We start from the raw sequence: 18657 nt of genomic DNA on the forward strand, positions 1-18657 counted from the left end.
CAGAACGCCGACGTGACTTCCCAGGAGGAGACCAGAAACACAGGGGGCCAATGTGGGGGCTGCAGGGACAGGGGCAGCAGATGTGGTTCTGAAGGAGGGATGGGGGACTGCAGAGTCCCTGGAATGGCGGCGGTCTGTCACCTCGCTGTCAATGTGCCCAGCCTTCTTCTCTGCACTTGGCACACACAGAGCTGAGGAAGGTGCTCACACCCTGAGGGGAAACCGAGGCACAGATGTGGAGCTGAAGCACCCAGCAGGGCCCAATGTGAGCGCACGGAGGGGCCTGAGGCAGACTTGAGACAGAGTTGTTGTCTAGAGCTGGAAACGCAAGGCCCAGGGGGTGACAAGCCCACCCAGGGGAGCCCAGAGTGCAAAGAGCTGAGCGTGGGGACAAAGAGGGGCCAGGGAGCCCACCCATGAGAGGTGTGGTCCTCTGGGGACATTGTGGGAGGCAGGGCCTGAAGGCCAAGCACCGTGCCTGGACTTAGGAATGAAGACGTCCTCGAGGGCGTGACAACGGTCTTGGCGGCGCAGAGGCCAGACTGCAGGGGTTGGATGACCGGGAGCTGAAAACGGAGGACAGCAGGACAGACAGCTCCCTACCAGGGCTGGAAGTGTAGAGGGCGAGTGGGCTCCTCAGATGGGGAAGGTGGCAAGGCCTGGAGGGCACAGCGCCCCCAGGAAGCAGCGGGGGTAGGGCGCACGTGCAGAGGCAGCTGCTGTGCGTGAGGCAGCCCACAGGTGTCCCCAACCTGCCCTTGCGGCAGCCGTCACACTTCTCGAATGTGCACCCCCTGGCAGCTTCCCAGGACAGGACCCGCCTCTGCACCACCGGAGCCCCGGGGGTCACGAGGGACCAGAGCTGGCTCCGACCCACTTGAAGAGCCAATTCTTAAATTCTCAGGAATTTTGGAGCTGGTTGTTCAATATAGCTGCCCTGTCAGCTTGGAACTGGCCACAGTGGGGCCTTTGTTCACACCTTGGAGATTGGCAGAGGTCACATGCCAACAGTTCACCTACCAGTCACTGTCACTGCACAAAGTGGGCATCCGTAAATACCCTAAGATCAGGCCCAAATCAGATCACAATAAAAAGTGACCAGTCCAGCGAGCCTGGCCACCTCTCCCTGCTTTTCTGCACACGGCCCTCCAGGGAGGCCTAGGGGCTCAGCGCAGAGTGGGGTTCCCACAGCCGGGTGCCTCCGGCAGGGACCAGGTCTTCACTGAGTGGCTTCAGCCCTCACTTCCATTCACACGTGCTTAAGTGTGCACACACGCACAGAGACACATGTGTGCCCACACCAAGCAACAGGGATGCCTTGTCAAGTGCACACTGTGGTTTCTCCCCATTCCAAACGACGCCCAGGCCTCTGTGGGCTGGCCCTGAGCCGGAGACCCAGCACCTAGCCTCTCACACAGAAGGGTCTCGAGTGCTAAGGGCCGAGCGAGAGGCAGGCTGCCCATTAGTGAGACAGCGAGGCAGGCGGCTGCGTCCAGGAACTGTCCGAGCAGAGAAGTCACAGGAGGGCAGGGGCTCCAAGGCCGAGGAAGCTCGGCCCAGGGAAGCAGAGGCCATGGGGCCCAGCGTGCTGTCACCCCAGGTGGCCCCAGGGAGTCGGCCACGGTCTGCGAGGAAGACTCACCGCGGTGCCGTTGTTGTCTCGGAAGACCTCCTGGTGGGAGTAGTCAAAGAGCTTCTTTTCCAGCTGGAGCATAACCTGCGAAACGAAACGAAGGGCCGTCAGCGCAGGTGGAGCAGGGCCCAGCTCAGGGACGGCCACAGGCAGCCCGCGGCGCACCACGCACCCACCGTTACAGGCGAGCTTACCTTCCGGTCATTGTCTGACTCGCGGAATATCAGCTTCACGACTTCATTGGTGTCGGCAGCACGGACCGTCTGCATCGTGGCCTTTGTGCAGAGAGTCTGGGAAAGACAGAGAAGGAACTCAGTCCTCAGTCCCAGGGGAGGGTCCTCTGCCTGGCTGCCTGTGGGCGGTCCGCACATGCCCTGACCTCTCTCCCTGACCTCGCCCTTTCCAGGCAGCTCCCTCACTGCTTCAACCCAATTTCACACCTCCAGTCAAGGGACCCCAGAGCAGCTCCCCAAGGGAAGAAGGCAGGAAGCACAGCTCCAAATGTAATGGGTCCACAAATCCACCGGGCAGATGCAGGAGCTGACCAGCAGCGCCCAAAGGCAGACGTGCCCTAGACGAGTGCGGGACCCCTGCAGCGTGGCCCTCACCCCCCGCTCCACCTCTGCTTCCCTGAGCTCATCCCCTGAGCTGCTTCAGCTCCGACCTGGGCCTGACCCGGGAGGTCTGCAGGAGGCTTCACTGACAGCAGCCTGAGCAGCTGCGCTTCCACAGCTGAGCAGGGAGGGCCAGCTGCGGGGCGAGTTACAGTGGGATCAGGCCCAGCATGGGCCGGGGGAAGTGGCACAGGACCCAGAAGGCCACAGGAGGGGTCGGGGCAACCCAAGGAGAATAGAAGCCAGCCTGAGGGCCTGGAGCACGGATGCAGGATGCTGGCCAACTGAGGGAAGGGTGACCGCTGGGCAGCGTCGGGGAGAAGGAGGAGCGAGCGCTGTCACTCTCCACAGGGACAGGCTGCACAGCTGCCACACTCCACGCAACAAGCCAGGTCAGAGATCAAGCCACCAAGTGATTGGCTAGAAAATTAAATCAGAGTTGTTCAGAAAATTCTTCTCATCTTAACCTGAGTGTGAGGCAGGGAAGGGCATCATGGGGTGGTGGGGAGATGTAAACTGGCCCCTCCCCAACGGAGGACACAGGTGCAGCCCCCGGCCTGCAGACGGTGCTGTGCTACGCCGAGCCACCCATGGGCAGCGCGGTGCAGCCCGCTCTCTAGGCTCCAGAGGGATGAAAACGCAGGACAGTGAGGGCACTCAGGAAAATATCTAACAGAGGACGTGCCATAGAGGCGCTGAAACCGGCAAGTTATCGGGGAGAGAAATGAAAGCCCTGGACGATGGTGAGACGCCGTGTCCAGAGTGGGGAGGACGTGGGCAGCCGGCCCCCCTGCTGGAGCCCACTGACACACCACACCCAGAATCGGCAGTTCCAGACAGAAAGCAGAGCCCCTGTTGGCTGGGGCGGGCGGGGCGTGGCGAGGAGTCTGCCACTGAACTGTGGCTGGTATGTAAATTATACCTCAGCAACGTTGTTTTTAAAAAAAGGACCAGATGATTTTTATTTAAAAGAAAACAAAGACCACTGCAACGAAACGATTAATTTCTCCTGTTTAGAAACACTCTTCTGTGAAGGGGTCCTGGTGGAGTCCTGCTTTTGAGAAATGCTTTGCTCCAGAGTGCGGCTGCCCACGGGCTCGGGGCCAGGCCTGCAGGGCAGCTCCGGCTTCAGAGGGGAGCCCTCCTGCCGCACGAGCCGAGCCCCACCAGCACCTTGGCAGGCAGCCTGAGACACAGATCCCCTCCTGGGCTGCCAGGGACGACGGACACGCCCTGCCCATCGTGGGGCAGGGGAGGCGGCCGCACCGTCCCCAAAGCGCCCCCCAGGCCAGGCCATTGACATTCAGAGCACAGACCAGCTCAGCGGGTCAAGCCCCCAAAGTGGCTTTTGGACTCATGTGTCACAAATCAGTCTGGCCGCCTTCAAACACTCGGATTAGAACAAGCGCCGGAACAATCCGGAGCAGAGCTCGGCCACCCTGCCCATGCGCGTCCCCAGGAGGTCGGCGCCATCCAGATGCTAATGTGCTTAAGTGGCTTAAGCGCTTCTGTGAATGGGAGAGGGCTCGGGCGGGCAGACGGCCATTGTAGCCGCCCCAGGACGCGATTCAGGAAATTCATGGTCCTTCTCCCAAAGGCATCTGCTGGAAACTTTTTAAAAAATTGCTTTATCTCGCCATTTCAGGCGGGCTCCCAAAGGCTAAACATCTGATCAGCCCCGAGCGGGCGCACAAAGGGGTTGCCCGTGCCTCCGCTCCCCGGGCCCTTTCTCCCACACCCTCCGCGGAGCCACCCATTCACCAGGTTTTAAAGAAGTGATCAGGCGCCTTTCACTCAGGTCCTGGCCACTCATGCGGAAACTCACAGGGCCCGCCTTTCCAGCTCGCCTCCTGACGGAAGGGATTTTTCCCTTTTGAAAGGAAAAAAAAATACCCAAAATGCTACTTTTAAAGAGCCAGCTAGGATTTCTTCCATTATTAGCAGCCACACCAAGGGGCACCTGAAAGGGCCGCCCAGCACTTGGACTCCAGGGCACTGGGAGTGCCGGGTTTTTCTCCTGGAATTTAATGGACCGCTGTCGCCAAGGCCATCTACCTGTTGGGTGGATAAAGAAATTCCCACATTTCTCCTCAGTCTGGGTAACCAGCGAAGCACGCTGCTGGGATGGGGCACCTGGAGCATCCAGGGCCCCAGTGTCAGCCCCAAAGGCTGTCTTCAGCGAGTCCCGCAGTCTTACAGCCCACTTGATTCGCACAAAGCTACTGCGGTCGGAGGCGTCCGCATGCAGCCAGCCCCACTCACCTCACTGCCCCACTCACCTGTCACCAACGCTGCCCCCCAAGTCCAAAACTCTTTAGGGGCAGAGCCTCTGGGCCCTAAGAGCCACCAGCCTTTCAGCGCAGTCCTGCAGGGCCGCTCGCACCCGGTGCCCACAGGGCCAGGGCGAGAGCAGGCAGCCCGGCCGACCTCAGGGCAGGAGCCCACGACACCAGAACAGCTCGCAGGACAGAGCCCAGGGGTGGCGGGCGGCGGGCGGCTTTTAGAAAGTATGTTTGCAAGTTCTACGCAGTAATTTTTGGTCTGTCTTGGTGAGAAATATACGAAACAAAACATAAATACACATTCAAAAGTTTCTATCAGGAACAGGGACTAGGTAAGGCAGATTTAAAGACAGAGGACTTTGCAAAGTTTTCTCATTCTAATTGCTAATTTCTAAATGTTAAATAAAAGCTATAATCCTGTGTATCCACTTTAAGAGGTCAGTAGGTATTAAAGAAACCATCTCAACTTGCATTTACCAACAGCCTTAAAGCTTCGGATCCATTAACAATGCTGACTTCAGAGAGCAGGTTTCCTGTACTCAGCCACTGAGGCCTGAGCAGCAGCTCACGCCAAGATGAGCCCACGTGACACTCACCAGCCGTTTCCAAAGGACCCAGCACAGCCCGGCCAGCCAGGCAGCACTCACCAGGGCTGGGGTGGGTGCTGTGCGTGCAGCCGTGTGCTGAGCTCCGAGCGAGTTGTGGAAGGCAGGTGGTCACGGTTCCTGGTGTCTGGAGGGGATGGGGGTGTGGGGGTAACTAGTGAGATGATGGTAACGCGGACAAGACAGGTAAAACCGGGCAGGTGCATGTGGGAGGCTCCATGTGGAGGGCCCAGCCTGGGCAGAGGCCAGGGACAGGCAGTGTGAGAGCTGGGGGCGGGGGGGCGCACAGGCCAGGGGTCTTCAGTCTGGGGAGCTGGGTTGGGGAGGAGATGGGGGAGGGTGGGGAGAGGGCTCGTGGTCAGTGGGGGGTGAATCAGGTTCAGGCCATGTTTGGGAGGCAGTCTCTGGAGCCAGGGTGGGCCATGGGGTGTGGAGGAGAGCTGAGGGGACCAGGCCGCCCTTGCAGAGCTCTGGGGTGCCCCAGCACAGCCATGGGCCCCATTGGCTCAGACCCCTGCTCAGGCGCACTGAGTTCCTTCTCTGCTCAGCAGCAGGAAGAGCGTGAGAGTGCATTTCCAGCTCACTTTTCCTCCAGTGGAGAAAATGTAGGAACTGATGTATGTATTGGAAGCAGATTTTGAATTTAAAAATATTGTTTGGTTAAACATTAATAACTAGTCTTGCCTTTGTCTGCAATGCCCTGCGTGGACTGGAAACACCTATTTGGGTTTCCCTCTCTAGCCGGAGTCAGAAGAAGTCCCCAAGAGCGAGAGCGCAGGGTCTCTGGGCTCCCGCAGGGCTCAGGAGCTGCCCACCTGCTCCATGGCCTGAGGGCGGACACTGCCGTGACAGGTTCTAGATGCCACAGAGGGTCACAGGGCAGGGAGGAGCGAGTCTGGGACTTGGGGGGAAATGTGTCCCACGGGGGTGGGTTAGGGAGGAGCCCAGGGTCAGCGGGTGCTGGAGCTTGCGCACCCTGCCCTCCAGCGTGCTCCTGGTCAGGGGTCCGTGACAGCCCATTCTAGGGGCCTCGCCTCCTGCCGTGGGAGGATTACTGAGGCTGGCCAAGGCCGAGGCCACGGGACTGCAGAGGAGGGAAGCTGGGCTTGGGGGTGCTGCAGAGGCACGAGAGAAGTTCAGACGCGGCCTGCTGGGAAAGTGCCCTTTCTGCTGCGGTGGCGTCTTTTAACTCCCTAACCATCCCCGGCGGCTGACACGCAAGCAAGGCAGTCTGTCAGCTGGTGATGCCATGAACTCCCTTCCTGTAACTGGAGCCCACTACAGGGGGCGGCCGGGCCCCCAGAAAGAGCCAGCGGTGTCGGGCATTCTCTCAATCTTCCAGAAGCATTCCGAGTGTGCCTGCCAGGGGACGGGCCCCCTGATCCACCGTGACAGGCAGGCAAAGCCACCTGACCAGTCCTGAGGATGCTGCTCTCCCTCCTGAGCTGCCCAGGGCGCTGGAGCAGCAGGGACGTACAGACAGACGCATCACTGGGGCCTCCTGGCATGGCCGCTGGCTCCGTACACCCTGTCCCCAGTCTGCACGGGGACAGGGATCCTAACACACGGCCCGGGCCTTGTGGGCAGGCGCCAGACGCCGCCTGGTCTGCTGGAGCAGGGCTTTCGGAGGACTGCTCGGGGCACTGTCTCTGGCCACCCGCCACTCTCGATGGCTGCACAAAGCAGTGGGGCAAGGTTTAATCCCGACTTTAGCCAGCGGATGAAAACCAGCGGGCCAGATGTCCGCGGATGGTTTAAGGCACAGAGAGGGTCAGCCTGGGGCCCAGCAACTGCTGTGTCTGCTCAGAGCCATCCCTGCTCCCTCTCCTCCAGTGGGGAGCAAGCACACTGACAGTTAAACAACATCAAATTGAACCACAAAGCCAGTGTGGCCCCCAAATTTAGACACACAACAGGCAGTTCCTGCAGGAAATATTCTAGCCCCTTTGCCAACAGAGTTAGACCTTTCTTTTTTCCCCAAGTTGAGCCCTCCTGAAGGAAATTACAGTGATTCCCGTTTCCGCCTGGAAACCCCCAGGAGAACCTCGCATCTTAACGCCCACAAAATACAGGGCCAAGGGCGTCCAGTCCCACCTGGGGTCCTGGCATCCCCTTGAGGTGCCCCTGACGGCGACAAGGGCTGCTGGAGTGCAGGGCATTTCCCACAAGGTGCCGGGTGGCAAGGCGGGGCTCCCACATCCTACCGGGGCCTTTTTGCACGTAAATAGGGCCATTCATCCACTGCTCAGCTTCTGGGTAAGACCTCAGGGGCTTGGTTAACTTTTTTCCATTAAATTGAAAGTAAAACAGCCTTAAAAACAACAAACAACAAAAGGTAGCCAGCTTCCTGAGGCTGTGAAGCTCCCAAGCCACCGATGGTACACACAGGACCCCGAGGGGGTACGCCTCACCCCCAGCGGTGGGGTCACCCAGCCCGGGCCTGGCATCAGGTGGCTCTGATGTGACGTGCATGGCCAGAGCCAGAGGGAGACCTGCGTGTGGCCAGTGCCCGAGCCCCCCGGACTCACGGCACAGGCTGCAGACCATGTCTTGCTGGAAGCCATCGGCACAACTTCTCCCTGTTGGAGTTCCTCCCCGTGACTAAGAACCGACATGGACCCTCCATTACCCGCCCCGGCCTCGGTCTGCTGGAGCCACGGAGTGACCCGCAGGAGGAAATGTCCAGGGCCAGGCAGGAGCGTCCTGATGCGCAGCCCCGTCCCCCGTGGACCTTTCCCGACAGGCCGTGCCAGGGTTGCAGAGGGGCCACCTGTGGGCAGACGGTGTTAGCGCTGGGGAGACGGGAGCTGAGTCCCGATTTTAACCAGTTACAAGCTTCCTTCTCACACAGAGGAGGGAAGAACCAGCCCTGAGGGACGCGCGACAGTTAAGTAAAGTGTCTGCCTGGCACCTCTCAGTAGTCTGATTAACACCTGGAAGGAAGTCGGGGGAGGGGGACCTGCGTGGCTAGTCTGCAGGACGCGCTCGCCGCTCACCTGCGCGCTGGCCTCCGCTGGGCTGACCCGAGGCTGGTGGGTGGGCTTGAAGATACATCTCCCCAATGTTTCACAGCCATCCCTCTAAGTGTGACCCCGCTCCAGAGCTTTCATCCCTCTGACAACTTCACGCAGAACAACATGCAGCCCCTCTGAGAGCATGAAATCGCAAACAAAGGTGGGGAGACAAAGGAGGCGAGAGCCATGCGGCCGCTGCTCCTAACTTCAGCACAAACAGATGTTTGGAGGGCTCCGGAAAAGCTGAAAGGAAGAGCTTGTAAAAGAAATGGGCCTTAAAACAACGTCTTCAGCTTTAGATAAAGGGGCCCAGGAGGCTCTTTGCCTGCCATAGATAAACCTCAGCAGACACCACGCGGCCCGCAGCACGAATCTCCATGATGCCCTCTGGCCAAGGAACTCGGGCGTCCACTTTGGGCTCCAGACCAGGAGGAAAACATTGCAGCTGTCGGCACACGGTTCCCATCACCAGAGCGCAGCGTGCGGTGTCACCCCGCCCCATCCCTCACAGGAGGCGTGCGCTCCTCAGGACTGCCGTCTGTGAACTCTGCCAACATCTCCAAGATCTTCCTTAGGAACAGCGACAAGTAAACAGCGACAGCAAAACCACACTTCGGAAGCCACGCTCTGAAGGGATGTGACTGGCCATGTCTGGCTGCTCACGGGCAGCGTTTCAGACTGAAGGGAGTGAGACTGGAGACGCCTGCAGAAGTCAGATGGGGGTCTGCTTCCCAGCAGGCCGAGGCCTCCTCCTATCAGAACAGTGTGGAGCTGTTCCGCGGGGAGACCGTGCCACTGGGAAGAGGCCGGCCTCTGCCCTCCAAAAGGAGAATGGGGCCACGGCCGGGGTGCAGGCCTCGGGGCCGGGATGAACTTGGGAACACACACGTGCGCACGCATGGCCTTCTCGGGTGGGCCCCACGAGCCCTGTCCACTCACACGGGACTTTGCTCTGGGTCCATCTACCAGGAAACAGGATGGGTGACACAACGAAGCCTCATCAGCTGTCTCTGCCCCGTCTGAACAGGGTCCAGCCCATCAGGACTAACTGACCAACACGCTCATGACTGCAGGTCCCAGGCACATGCCTGGGTGCCCATCACCTTCTGGGAGCAGGGACTTCTCCGTCAAACCCTGGAGACCCCGAGGCTGAGCAAATCTCCTCTCCCACCAGCACATCTTTTCTCCGCTTCACCCAGGACCCTGGGGATGATTTCAGTTTTGCATCCTCCCCATGGGCAACATCCACACTGGGGACAGAAGTCGTCCGTGGACGCTGTAACAACGTCGGCTACTGGGGACAAGGAAACACCTGCTGAAGCCAGCCTCTCCCTCCTTTTGGGATGTAACTGAGTCCTCATGCATGAGGACACTCTCGTTTCTCTGTGCTGTGTGCCCAGCAGGGACCAGACTGAGCTCCTTGGCCTGGAGCTGCTTGCCCACCTGGGCTGCAGGGCCCTGAACGGCCCACCTCGGTCAACCCCAAGATGGTCCGTCTCTCCTTTCTCTAGAGCTGAACTGTTGGGGTTTCTCTTCTCCCACCCCCAGGAGACCACTGAGACGTCAGAGAGAGCTGCCCCTCAGCTGTCAATGCTGTTAGGTGGGCTCCGCCAACCGTGCAGAAGCACGTCGCTGAAAAGCCGACCGATCACAGGCACATCAGTAAGAAATTCACCACTGCCCCATCATTCTTCTTGTTATCCTGTTATTTTTGGTTAAGTTCTAGCCATAAAAATGTCTAAAGATGAGAAAGGGCTACATATAAAGGTTCCATCTAACATGTCCCAAGCAGCAGCGATTAAAGAAAGGAGCGAGGAGGGCTCCTCAGAGGTGCTTTACAAAGAAAGCCCTGAGCACTTTACATAGGTTTCCCTTAAAACAAGTTAATGGAAAATCATTACCTTTTAAATTTAAAATTTTCAAATGACTCTAGAAAATAGAACTGACTCTAGAGAACAAACATGATCTTTTATGCCACTAATAATTCTCCCAGTAGCGCTGAACATCAATATAAATTTGTGTCCTGCTGTGTCGTATGCTATTAAATCAACATGAAGCTTTAGCTCTGAAAGAAGTTCTAAGTGACAGGCCCCAGCTGCTGCGGACTCGACCCGGCCCGCACGTTTCGGCCTCACTCCAGACTGCCCAGACCCACGTCTCAGAAGCAAGGGATGAGGAGGGGCATCCTGGAACTCTCCTGAACCCCACGCACAAGTCAGCGTGTGAAAGTCCTAGGTTAACATCTCTGGTCAACACAAAGTGGGTGCAGAGGATTAACAGTTCTGACAAAAGGACATCTAGTCCCACGGACACCCATCTGAGTTCCAGGAACACAAGATGAGCATCATTGGTCCAAGCAATGAACTCTTCCTTGCTAACTAACGTCTACAGACATTAGTTCAAGGCCTAAACATATTTAAGGAGCAGAAAGGAGAATAAGTGGTAAATCGTTCAACGGATGGCTCTGACATGGAAATCAGTGGCTTTAAGACTTTCCTTGGTCACTGGAAACTTGTGGATCTGAAAGAGAGTGCTCAGAAAAGAGAATCTCATCAAATTCTCTGACCGTCACTGTTGGGGGTGGACACACATTGCACCCCAAAAAGTAAGCACTCATCAGGGAGACGTGCATCCTGACAGCTGCTCCACACTGCAGAATGACCAAGGTAAGTGGCGCACCGAACGCATGTGTGTGCACAGGAACACGTGCTGTCTGCGTGGAGACGGAGGCCCACGCACCCCAGGGGACACTGCTGCTGAGCAGACTGCTGGGAGCCCTCGCAAAGGAAACGGCCTACATTCAGCACAGCAAGGACAACTCTGGTGCCACACTCAGCCTGTGACAGAAATGGCATGGCTAAATGACACGGTCACGTGATCCCGAATGAACCCTGGCCAGTGTTTGTTTTCTTTCCTATAATGCACACACACAAGTGTATACGCATGCACATATGTGTACACGCAAACAGCACGTGTACCGTGCACATACACTCATTCATTGCACACACGTGTACACACATGCACACATGGTCAGCTTCTGAGAAGCAAGAAGGAGACGTGGCCACAGGCAGGCGCAGCGTCAGGCCTGGCGGCTGCTGACACCCAACCTCAGAGGAGCGTGCCGCCTCCTTGTTCCAGGAGAAGGACCGTCCCAGATGGGACCTGAGGATCTGAGGGCCGAGCAGTGGAGCTGACCACGTCGGGGTTTTCACTGGAAAGCACTCAGGGGTTTGCTGTCCTCTGGAAAGGTGCCCACTGCTCTGGCAGGAACTGCGCCGACGTCCCACGTTCTGTTTACCTCGGCTTCCCAAAGACCCTTCTAGTGAGTGCCATCTTTTTCAAAGATTTTCCTGGCAAACTCCTGGACCCTGGGGAGGAGAAAAGCTGCTGGTGTTGTTGAGCAGACACCTACACTGAGGGTCCAAAAGCGCTGACCTCACTGCAGGCATGAGGCCGGGCCCAGGGCTGCTGGGCCCGGGGCTTACGGTGGGGGCACTGGCCAGCAGTTTGTGAAAAGGCGTGTTCTGAGGGTTATGTCAGCCTCGGAGGGGCCTCCCTCCTCTTTGTTTTATATTGTCCACTGTTCACCCAGAACAACAACAGGCCATAAAGACCCTTTCATCTCCTCTCCCAAGACAGCTCCTGCTGGCTCCCCACCAGCCTCCAACTCAGACGAGCACCACTGTAGCTGTGGCAGCGCCCACGCGTGGCTCGCTGGGCAAACCCCACAGCGGCTTGGAGCTCCCACGCCAGGAGAGCTCGACCAGTTTTTCTAAAGGAAGCCGTGTGGCTCTTTCTGAGACTCAGGCCCAGCAGGCGTGTGGATGCCTGCAGCTCGTCCAGGGACCACTCCCCAGGACTGGCACAGTTGCATGCTGACTCACGGGTTTGGCTTCTTGAGAAGCCCACTGTGTCCGTGGGCTGAAGGGTCTGTGGTGCTGAGGCATGGCTGGAGTTGTGTTCAACAAGGTAACCAGAAACCAGACGCAAGTCAGCACTTCATCTGTCAGCACAGTGACCTTCTAAGCTGGCCGGTTCTCAGAGGACTTTCTGAGGGGCTGGCCCAGTAATGTCCAGGGACAATGCACTTTCCTGGCTGAGTGGGGACCCACCCTCCCCAGGATGCAGGTGCACCTGAGGCAAGGAGGCGGCAGGAGTATGCGCAGTCAGGGGATGGGGCTCACACCACACCAGTGGGCACTTGAGCTGGCTGTGGGCTCTGCCTTATGGCTTCATGAGGCACAGGGTGTGCTGGGACCCCGCCTGGCATCATCTGAAAGTAGCGTCCCTGGGAGGCCCGGCTGTTGGGGTGCTGCCCGGGTGCCCCTCTACACACGTGAGCCTGCCGGACGATCGCTGCTTTTGAGAAGTCTGAGCTCCTCACAGGACTTGCTTTTCCATGGCTTACCGGCCCCTGAACACACGTGTACCCATCAGGAACTGGCAACTTGCTTTTAGAAACAGCCGCCAGCTCCAAAAACACATCCATCACCCAGGCTGTCGGGCGGTGATGGACGGCAGGTGGGCGCGCGGCCGGGCCACGCAGAGCTGGGAGTGCCTGGCACTGCTGTCACTCTTTGTCACTGCGGCCAGCTGAGCGCCCCAGCTGCCAGTTGCTACTGCGCAAGGCATAAAACATACCCTCTGAGCAATCCTGGCAGAGCTGAGCCGGAGATGCATTATTAATTAGTTGCATGACGCACGGCCCATCAGACAGTACACGATAACCGTGCTTAATTTGTGTATGTTTTAATTATGGCTCAAGTGACGCCAAATTTGATCACAGTACCGTCTTTTCAGTTCTGCTCTGCAAGCGTGTTTGTATTAATTTGCATCGGAAATGCGACACTGCTAACTCCCGGGGGCAGTCTTCTCACTTGGCACACGGGCCTCTTTCCGAGGCTGGTGCTGGGAGAGCTTCAGGGACCCCGTGACCTGCCCTTCTTGCAAACGACAAGCAGGTGTCCATCTCTTGCTGGGGCTCCAGGCCCTAACTGGGCCTCCGGTGGTGCGCGGTCAGCTCCAGCAGGGTGAAGAGTCAGGGCCGCTAACTCGCTGTTGTGGCGGATCCGGCTCACTGGCCTCTTGTTTGGAGATGGATTTAATCAACCTCCCACAACTCCTGCCAGTGAGCGTGGCGGCCCCCAGCGAGGCGCTGCGAGCACCCAGGAGCAGGGCTGTGCATGGGCCTCCCCTGAAAGCCAGAGAAGCCCCTTGCGGCCCAGGACCGTGAGGCTGCCTGGCTGCTCTCAGCAGGGGCTCAGCAACGACAACCAAAGCCATGCCAAGCCAGGCTTCTAACAGGGCCACTGAAGGGGACCTCGACTTCTCTTCCTCAGGAGGGAAGTCATCTGTCACCCCTGGACTAAATAACCACGTGGGGTGCGTTTCTGGAAGACGCCGTCAGGCAAGGGGTCCCGCGTTCCCATTGCCACACCTCCCTCAGGCCTCTGACACAATGCAGTGCTGGCCAGGATGCTCACAGTCACCTGTCACACTGACCTTGGGCAGTCTGAAAACCACTTGTGGGGTGACCCCCCAAGCTGAGGGCACAGACTTCCCCAAGAACACAGGGGTGAAGGCTGGCATAGCCTCCTCCCGTCCCTGGAACCAGTCTAAATGTGGGCACCAAACCAAGCACCCCGAGAGGGGTCAGTGCTGAGGGCAGTCTGCCTACCCGCCTGGCAGTGAGGAGGGGGTCAGGCGCAGGCCGGTGGTGGGCACCGCAGCCCTGGGGTCTCCGTCTGACCTACGCTCTTTCCTGGGCCACAGTGGAAGGAGGGGTGGCCTACCCCGGCACCTCCTGGCACAGCTGAGGAGCAGAGAGCATGCAGAGTCCCAGGTGGGGTGGGACAAGGAGACCCTGCCCACATCCGGGCCTCTCCCACACCCCAGTGCTCACCCAGGGCTGCGCCTCCCCAGGTCCGACACAGACTACCTACCAATCTCAGTGATGCCGCAGGCCACCGTCTGAGAGTCCTACAGGACCCCACAGCTCTCAGCCAAGCCTGGCCTCAGGATGTCCCAGCCCAAAAAGTGCCCTGCTGGTCTCTGGCTGGTACCAAGTACCACAGAAACAGCTGTCTTCGAGTCCCAACACGGCTCTCCTGTGAGAGGCAAATGGGTCCAAGAAGGGCACACAGGACACCTCAGACGCCTGGGGGGACGCTGTCCCCACACTGCTCTTTAGACCCCGGGGAGTCAGAAGAGAACTGGAAGGTGCATCAGAAGGGCAGACAGGTGCAGGATTCAGCAATGTCCAGGGGCCGGTGGGGAGCTGGGCAGCGCCACCCACCTGGCAGCCCTACCCCAAGGCTCTCCCAGCAGCGGGGTTGTTGGCTCAAGGACTCCAGATCCACCCCAGTCCGGCTGCCAGCACTGGGCCCACACAGCAGGTGTGTAGGAAATGCCTGCTGGACAAACGACGAGGAAACACCAGCACCCTGAAGCAGCCAACTGTGAGACGGTCGCCAGACTCGGAATATCACGGCCTCCACGGGCCTGTGCAAAAGAGTGACCCCGCCTGCCGAAGAGACACTAAGTCTGCTCTGCCCAGAAACACCCGCTGCTCCCAACCGAGGGTTCCTTCTTTCTGGTGCTCTGGACTGCTGCGAACCGCAGGCTCCCCACGTGTCTGGAATCCAGCAAAGCAGGGGCAGCCTCTTGCGAGTGCACCCAGAGCACCGTGGCCTGATGGGTCAGGTCCCGCCCAGAGTGAACCGCGTCTGTGTCGCAGGAGAGGACGTGACTCAGGGCACTGGCGTGTCGGGGGGTTGGGGGTGCACCCTGAAGTGCCCCTCGCCGCACACGAAACTTGACCACCCTGCTTTCTACCCCTGGTGCCCAAGCGCGAGGCTGCTCACCGTGAGTGTCACCCGAGGGCCTGGGGCCGAGGACCTGCATTTCCCCCGCTCCTGGCACACAGCAGCTGTGACGGGAAGCGCATGCTGAGGCTGCCATCACCTCTTTATCAAACACTTAATTTGGAAGAAAACTAAAAGGAAAGTGAGCATGTCAGAGGCCCCGCGGAGAGCCCTGCCCCGCAGAGCTGCAGAGCGCCCCCCCGCGAGGCCAGCCGCATCCCCAAGGCCGGGGCAGCGCACGTGGCCGCCCTCCCCAGCACCTTCCCTCGCCTCACCTGACTGCGTTCCACTCGGCCAAAGGCCTCTCAGGAAAACATGCAGAAATTTTCTTTGATTTCCACAAAATTTCTATTACTTGTTTTTACAGTTAGAAACCCTTTTAAAAAGCCACGCCATGTCAATTAGGATCTGATTTTCCAAGAGAGATGCTTACATGGTATTTTAAAATTCAATAAATTAATAGGCAGCCTAACTGAAATTAATGACCAACAAAAGAAATTTGGTCTTTTCCAGTTGTTATTTTTAGGTATACCTTTGCCAAGAAATATGTTTTCTATGTTAGTATTCAATCTACAAAGTAGCGGGAGGCAGTGTCATTCTGGCATTATGTGTTGCAGTGGGTTGAGAAGTGTCCCCCAAAATTCATGTCCACCCAGACCTCAGTATGTGACCTTACTGTTTCAACAGGGTCCTCGCAGATGTAATTAGCTACGGATCTTGAGATGACGTCATCCTGGATTTAGGGGGCCCCACGTCCAATGATGGTGTCCTCATGAGAGAAAAGTGAAGACAGAGAGGTGGGAAAGAGTCCCCATGAGGACAGAGGCAGAGACTGGGGTGATGCAGTCACAAGCCAAGGCACACCCGGGGCCACCGGGAGCTGGATGAGGCAGGAAGGCGCCTCCTCCAGACCCCAGAGGGAGCACGGCCCTGTCCACACTTCGATTTTGGACTTCTAGATTCCAGAACTATCGTTTCAGCCACCCAGTTTGTGGTCATTGTTACGGGAGCCCCAGGACACTGTACACATGGTAACATTAAGACAGAGCAGGACAACACGACCCACACAAGGTGTGTTGTCAACGTTAACTAAACACACGAAATTAATGACAATTTTCCTGATAGGCTGCACAAGTCTGAGACTGACAGGGAGGGACGTAACAACCAGGAGGCGAAACAGCAGGCATCAGGGCCAAGGCAGTTGGTCAGCCCACCATGGGGTGGGGGTCCGGGGATGTCACATGCTGTGCTGGGCATCGGTTTCCTCCCAGCTGTCAGTGGAGAATTCTCAGGAACTACTGGATCTTACTTTGGAAAAAGCAGGGACTCCTGTACCTACCTTCCCTATTAAACCCTTGCTCCTATGCGGCCTGGGTGCTCAGCCTCAGTGGGCCTCTCGTCTCCCTGAGTCCACGTCCGCCCCTCTCTCATTGTCCTGAGTCCACAACAGTCCCTCTCTCACCTTCCTGAGTCCACAACCATCCCTCACGGATCTTCCTGGGTCCACGACCGTCCCTCACTCACCTTTCTGAGCCCACGACCATCCCTCAATCACCTTCCTGAGCCCACAGCCGTCCCTCACTCCTCTTCCTGAGCCCACAGCCGTCCCTCACTCACCTTCCTGAGCCAGGACTGTCCCGAGCTCATCTTCCTGAGTCCATGACTGTCCCGAGCTCATCTTTCTGAGTCCACGACTGTCCCAAGCTCTCATCTTTCTGAGTCCACGACTATCCCAAGCTCTCATCTTTCTGAGTCCACGACTATCCCAAGCTCTCATCTTTCTGAGTTCACGACTGTCCCGAGCTCATCTTTCTGAGTCCACGAACTGTCCCAAGCTCTCATCTTTCTGAGTCCACGAACTATCCCAAGCTCTCATCTTTCTGAGTCCATGACCGTCCCTCACACATCTTCCTGAGCCCCCGACCATCCCGAACTCTCACCTTCCTGAGTCCACGACAGTCCGGAGCCCTCATCTTCCTGTGTCCATGACCGCCCTGAGCTGCACTCTCAGCTTCCTGTGCTCCATGGAATTTTTATTATCTGGTGATGACTGCATTGATGATGCCACCAAGGGGAAAACAATCTTTAATTCCAGAGCTAAAGTCTTCATTTGACCAAATGGTCCTAAAAAACTATACTGAAAATCATATTTCATATGTTTGGAATAAAATAATTTCCCATATGTTTGCTTTACTTACATAGTAAACTGCGTGCAGGAATGGAGTTATAGCTGTCATATGTCAACTGAAAAGCCATCTGTCCATAGGTTTTAGGGAGTCACGTGGACATGAAAACCTTCCAAACATTAATATGGGTCTTAGACACATTTGTTCATTTATTGAGGAAATAATTCAATTAAACAGCATTGATTTTCCTCCCACTCTTTGAAGGTGCCAGATTGACAATACCCGACAATGAAGCCCTCGGTTTCTCAAGTGTGCTGGCACCATGAACCAGCATCTAAACACACGCCAACAGCCACTGTCAGGGGCAGCGCCCCAGTGACTGGTGCTGGCACAGCAGGCGTCTGAAAGATGCGGTTGTGGGGTGAGGTTCACAGCTCCTGGAACCCGCCTGGCTGAAGCACAAGGTCGGGTGGCTTCCCAGGTGTGGGGGGAGGGTGCACTGCCAGCACTGAGGTCCATTCAGATACGCCGTCAAATTCCGATGACTCATACTAAACAGAAGCCCCGGGAACGCCTCTGGGCCTGTGAGTGAAAAGCCTGCATCCCCAGTGACGAGGCTCCTCCTGGAGCTGACGTGGACGTGGAGGCCTGCGTGTCCCTGCTGTGCCAGGGCCCCTGACGAGAGCAGCCGTGGACAGCTCTGCACTGCCAAGCCTGACACTGACGACCAGGCACCACTGGGAAAAACTCCTGCTGAGAAACAAGAGCAGCTGCTGCTGGGGCTGCAGTGCAGCACTCCTCTTCCAGAACCTTCTCTGACCTTCCGAGGCCACCCTGCACCACCCATCCACACTGGGAGACCTCGGTCTCCCCACTTATGTGCCCAGGTGTCCCCACTCCCTACTTACCCTGCGGCAGGTGGCCCGCCATGGGCTCAGCTCTCGAGCTTCCAGGACCCACAAGTGCCTATGGACCCTCTGGGCCTCCCAACACCACTAACACGGGGGTTCCCAGCAAAGCTGTCAGCAGGGATGTAGAAGCAGGCACAGAAACATGCTTAATCTAGGGTATACTGATAACATACTGTTCATTAATTGACCTCCTCAGGGGGAAGGCACCACATAAACGCACAAATTTATGATTTTTACTAGCACTTAAAATTGACGCTTTGCACCTGACTTCACAGACGCCCGTCTGAGGGAACAGCAGACAGCAATGTGGGGGCACACCTGCTCCCCTCATCAGCTTCAGCAACGCTCCCAGGTCCCTGACCTGAAATGCAGAAGGACCAGCAGCCCAGCTGTGGGCAGTGCCTCCCTCACTGTGTCCAGGGCCCATGGGTGGCGGCGTCAAAGTCCATCGAAAGGCCCCTGACCTTTCTGTGTCCTCTCAGCCGGCACTGGGTCTGCCCCCAAATGCCCCTGGGAGGGCAGGACACCAGGGCTGTGGGGCAGCGAGGCTGGTGGAAGATGAGGGTGGCGAGGCCGGGGCAGGACCCTGCTGGGGTCAAGGAGGGGCAG

General features: G+C 57.6%; 1 protein-coding gene across 2 annotated transcripts in view; it reads right to left on the bottom strand.

Annotated features, from left to right (window-relative positions):
- The window catches only part of INPP5A (inositol polyphosphate-5-phosphatase A), a 235267-nt gene that overhangs the window by 23424 nt on the left and 193186 nt on the right, over positions 1-18657 (bottom strand). For both annotated transcript variants that reach the window (XM_023636652.2, XM_023636663.2), the window contains exons 10-11: positions 1828-1923; positions 1643-1717 (exon numbers count right to left, since the gene is read on the bottom strand). In XM_023636652.2, coding sequence (XP_023492420.1) covers positions 1643-1717; positions 1828-1923 — 171 coding nt within the window. The remainder of the gene's footprint in view (positions 1-1642; positions 1718-1827; positions 1924-18657) is intronic.

This window comes from Equus caballus, chromosome 1, assembly GCF_041296265.1.
Source record: "Equus caballus isolate H_3958 breed thoroughbred chromosome 1, TB-T2T, whole genome shotgun sequence".
NCBI classification, from domain to species: domain Eukaryota; kingdom Metazoa; phylum Chordata; class Mammalia; order Perissodactyla; family Equidae; genus Equus; species Equus caballus.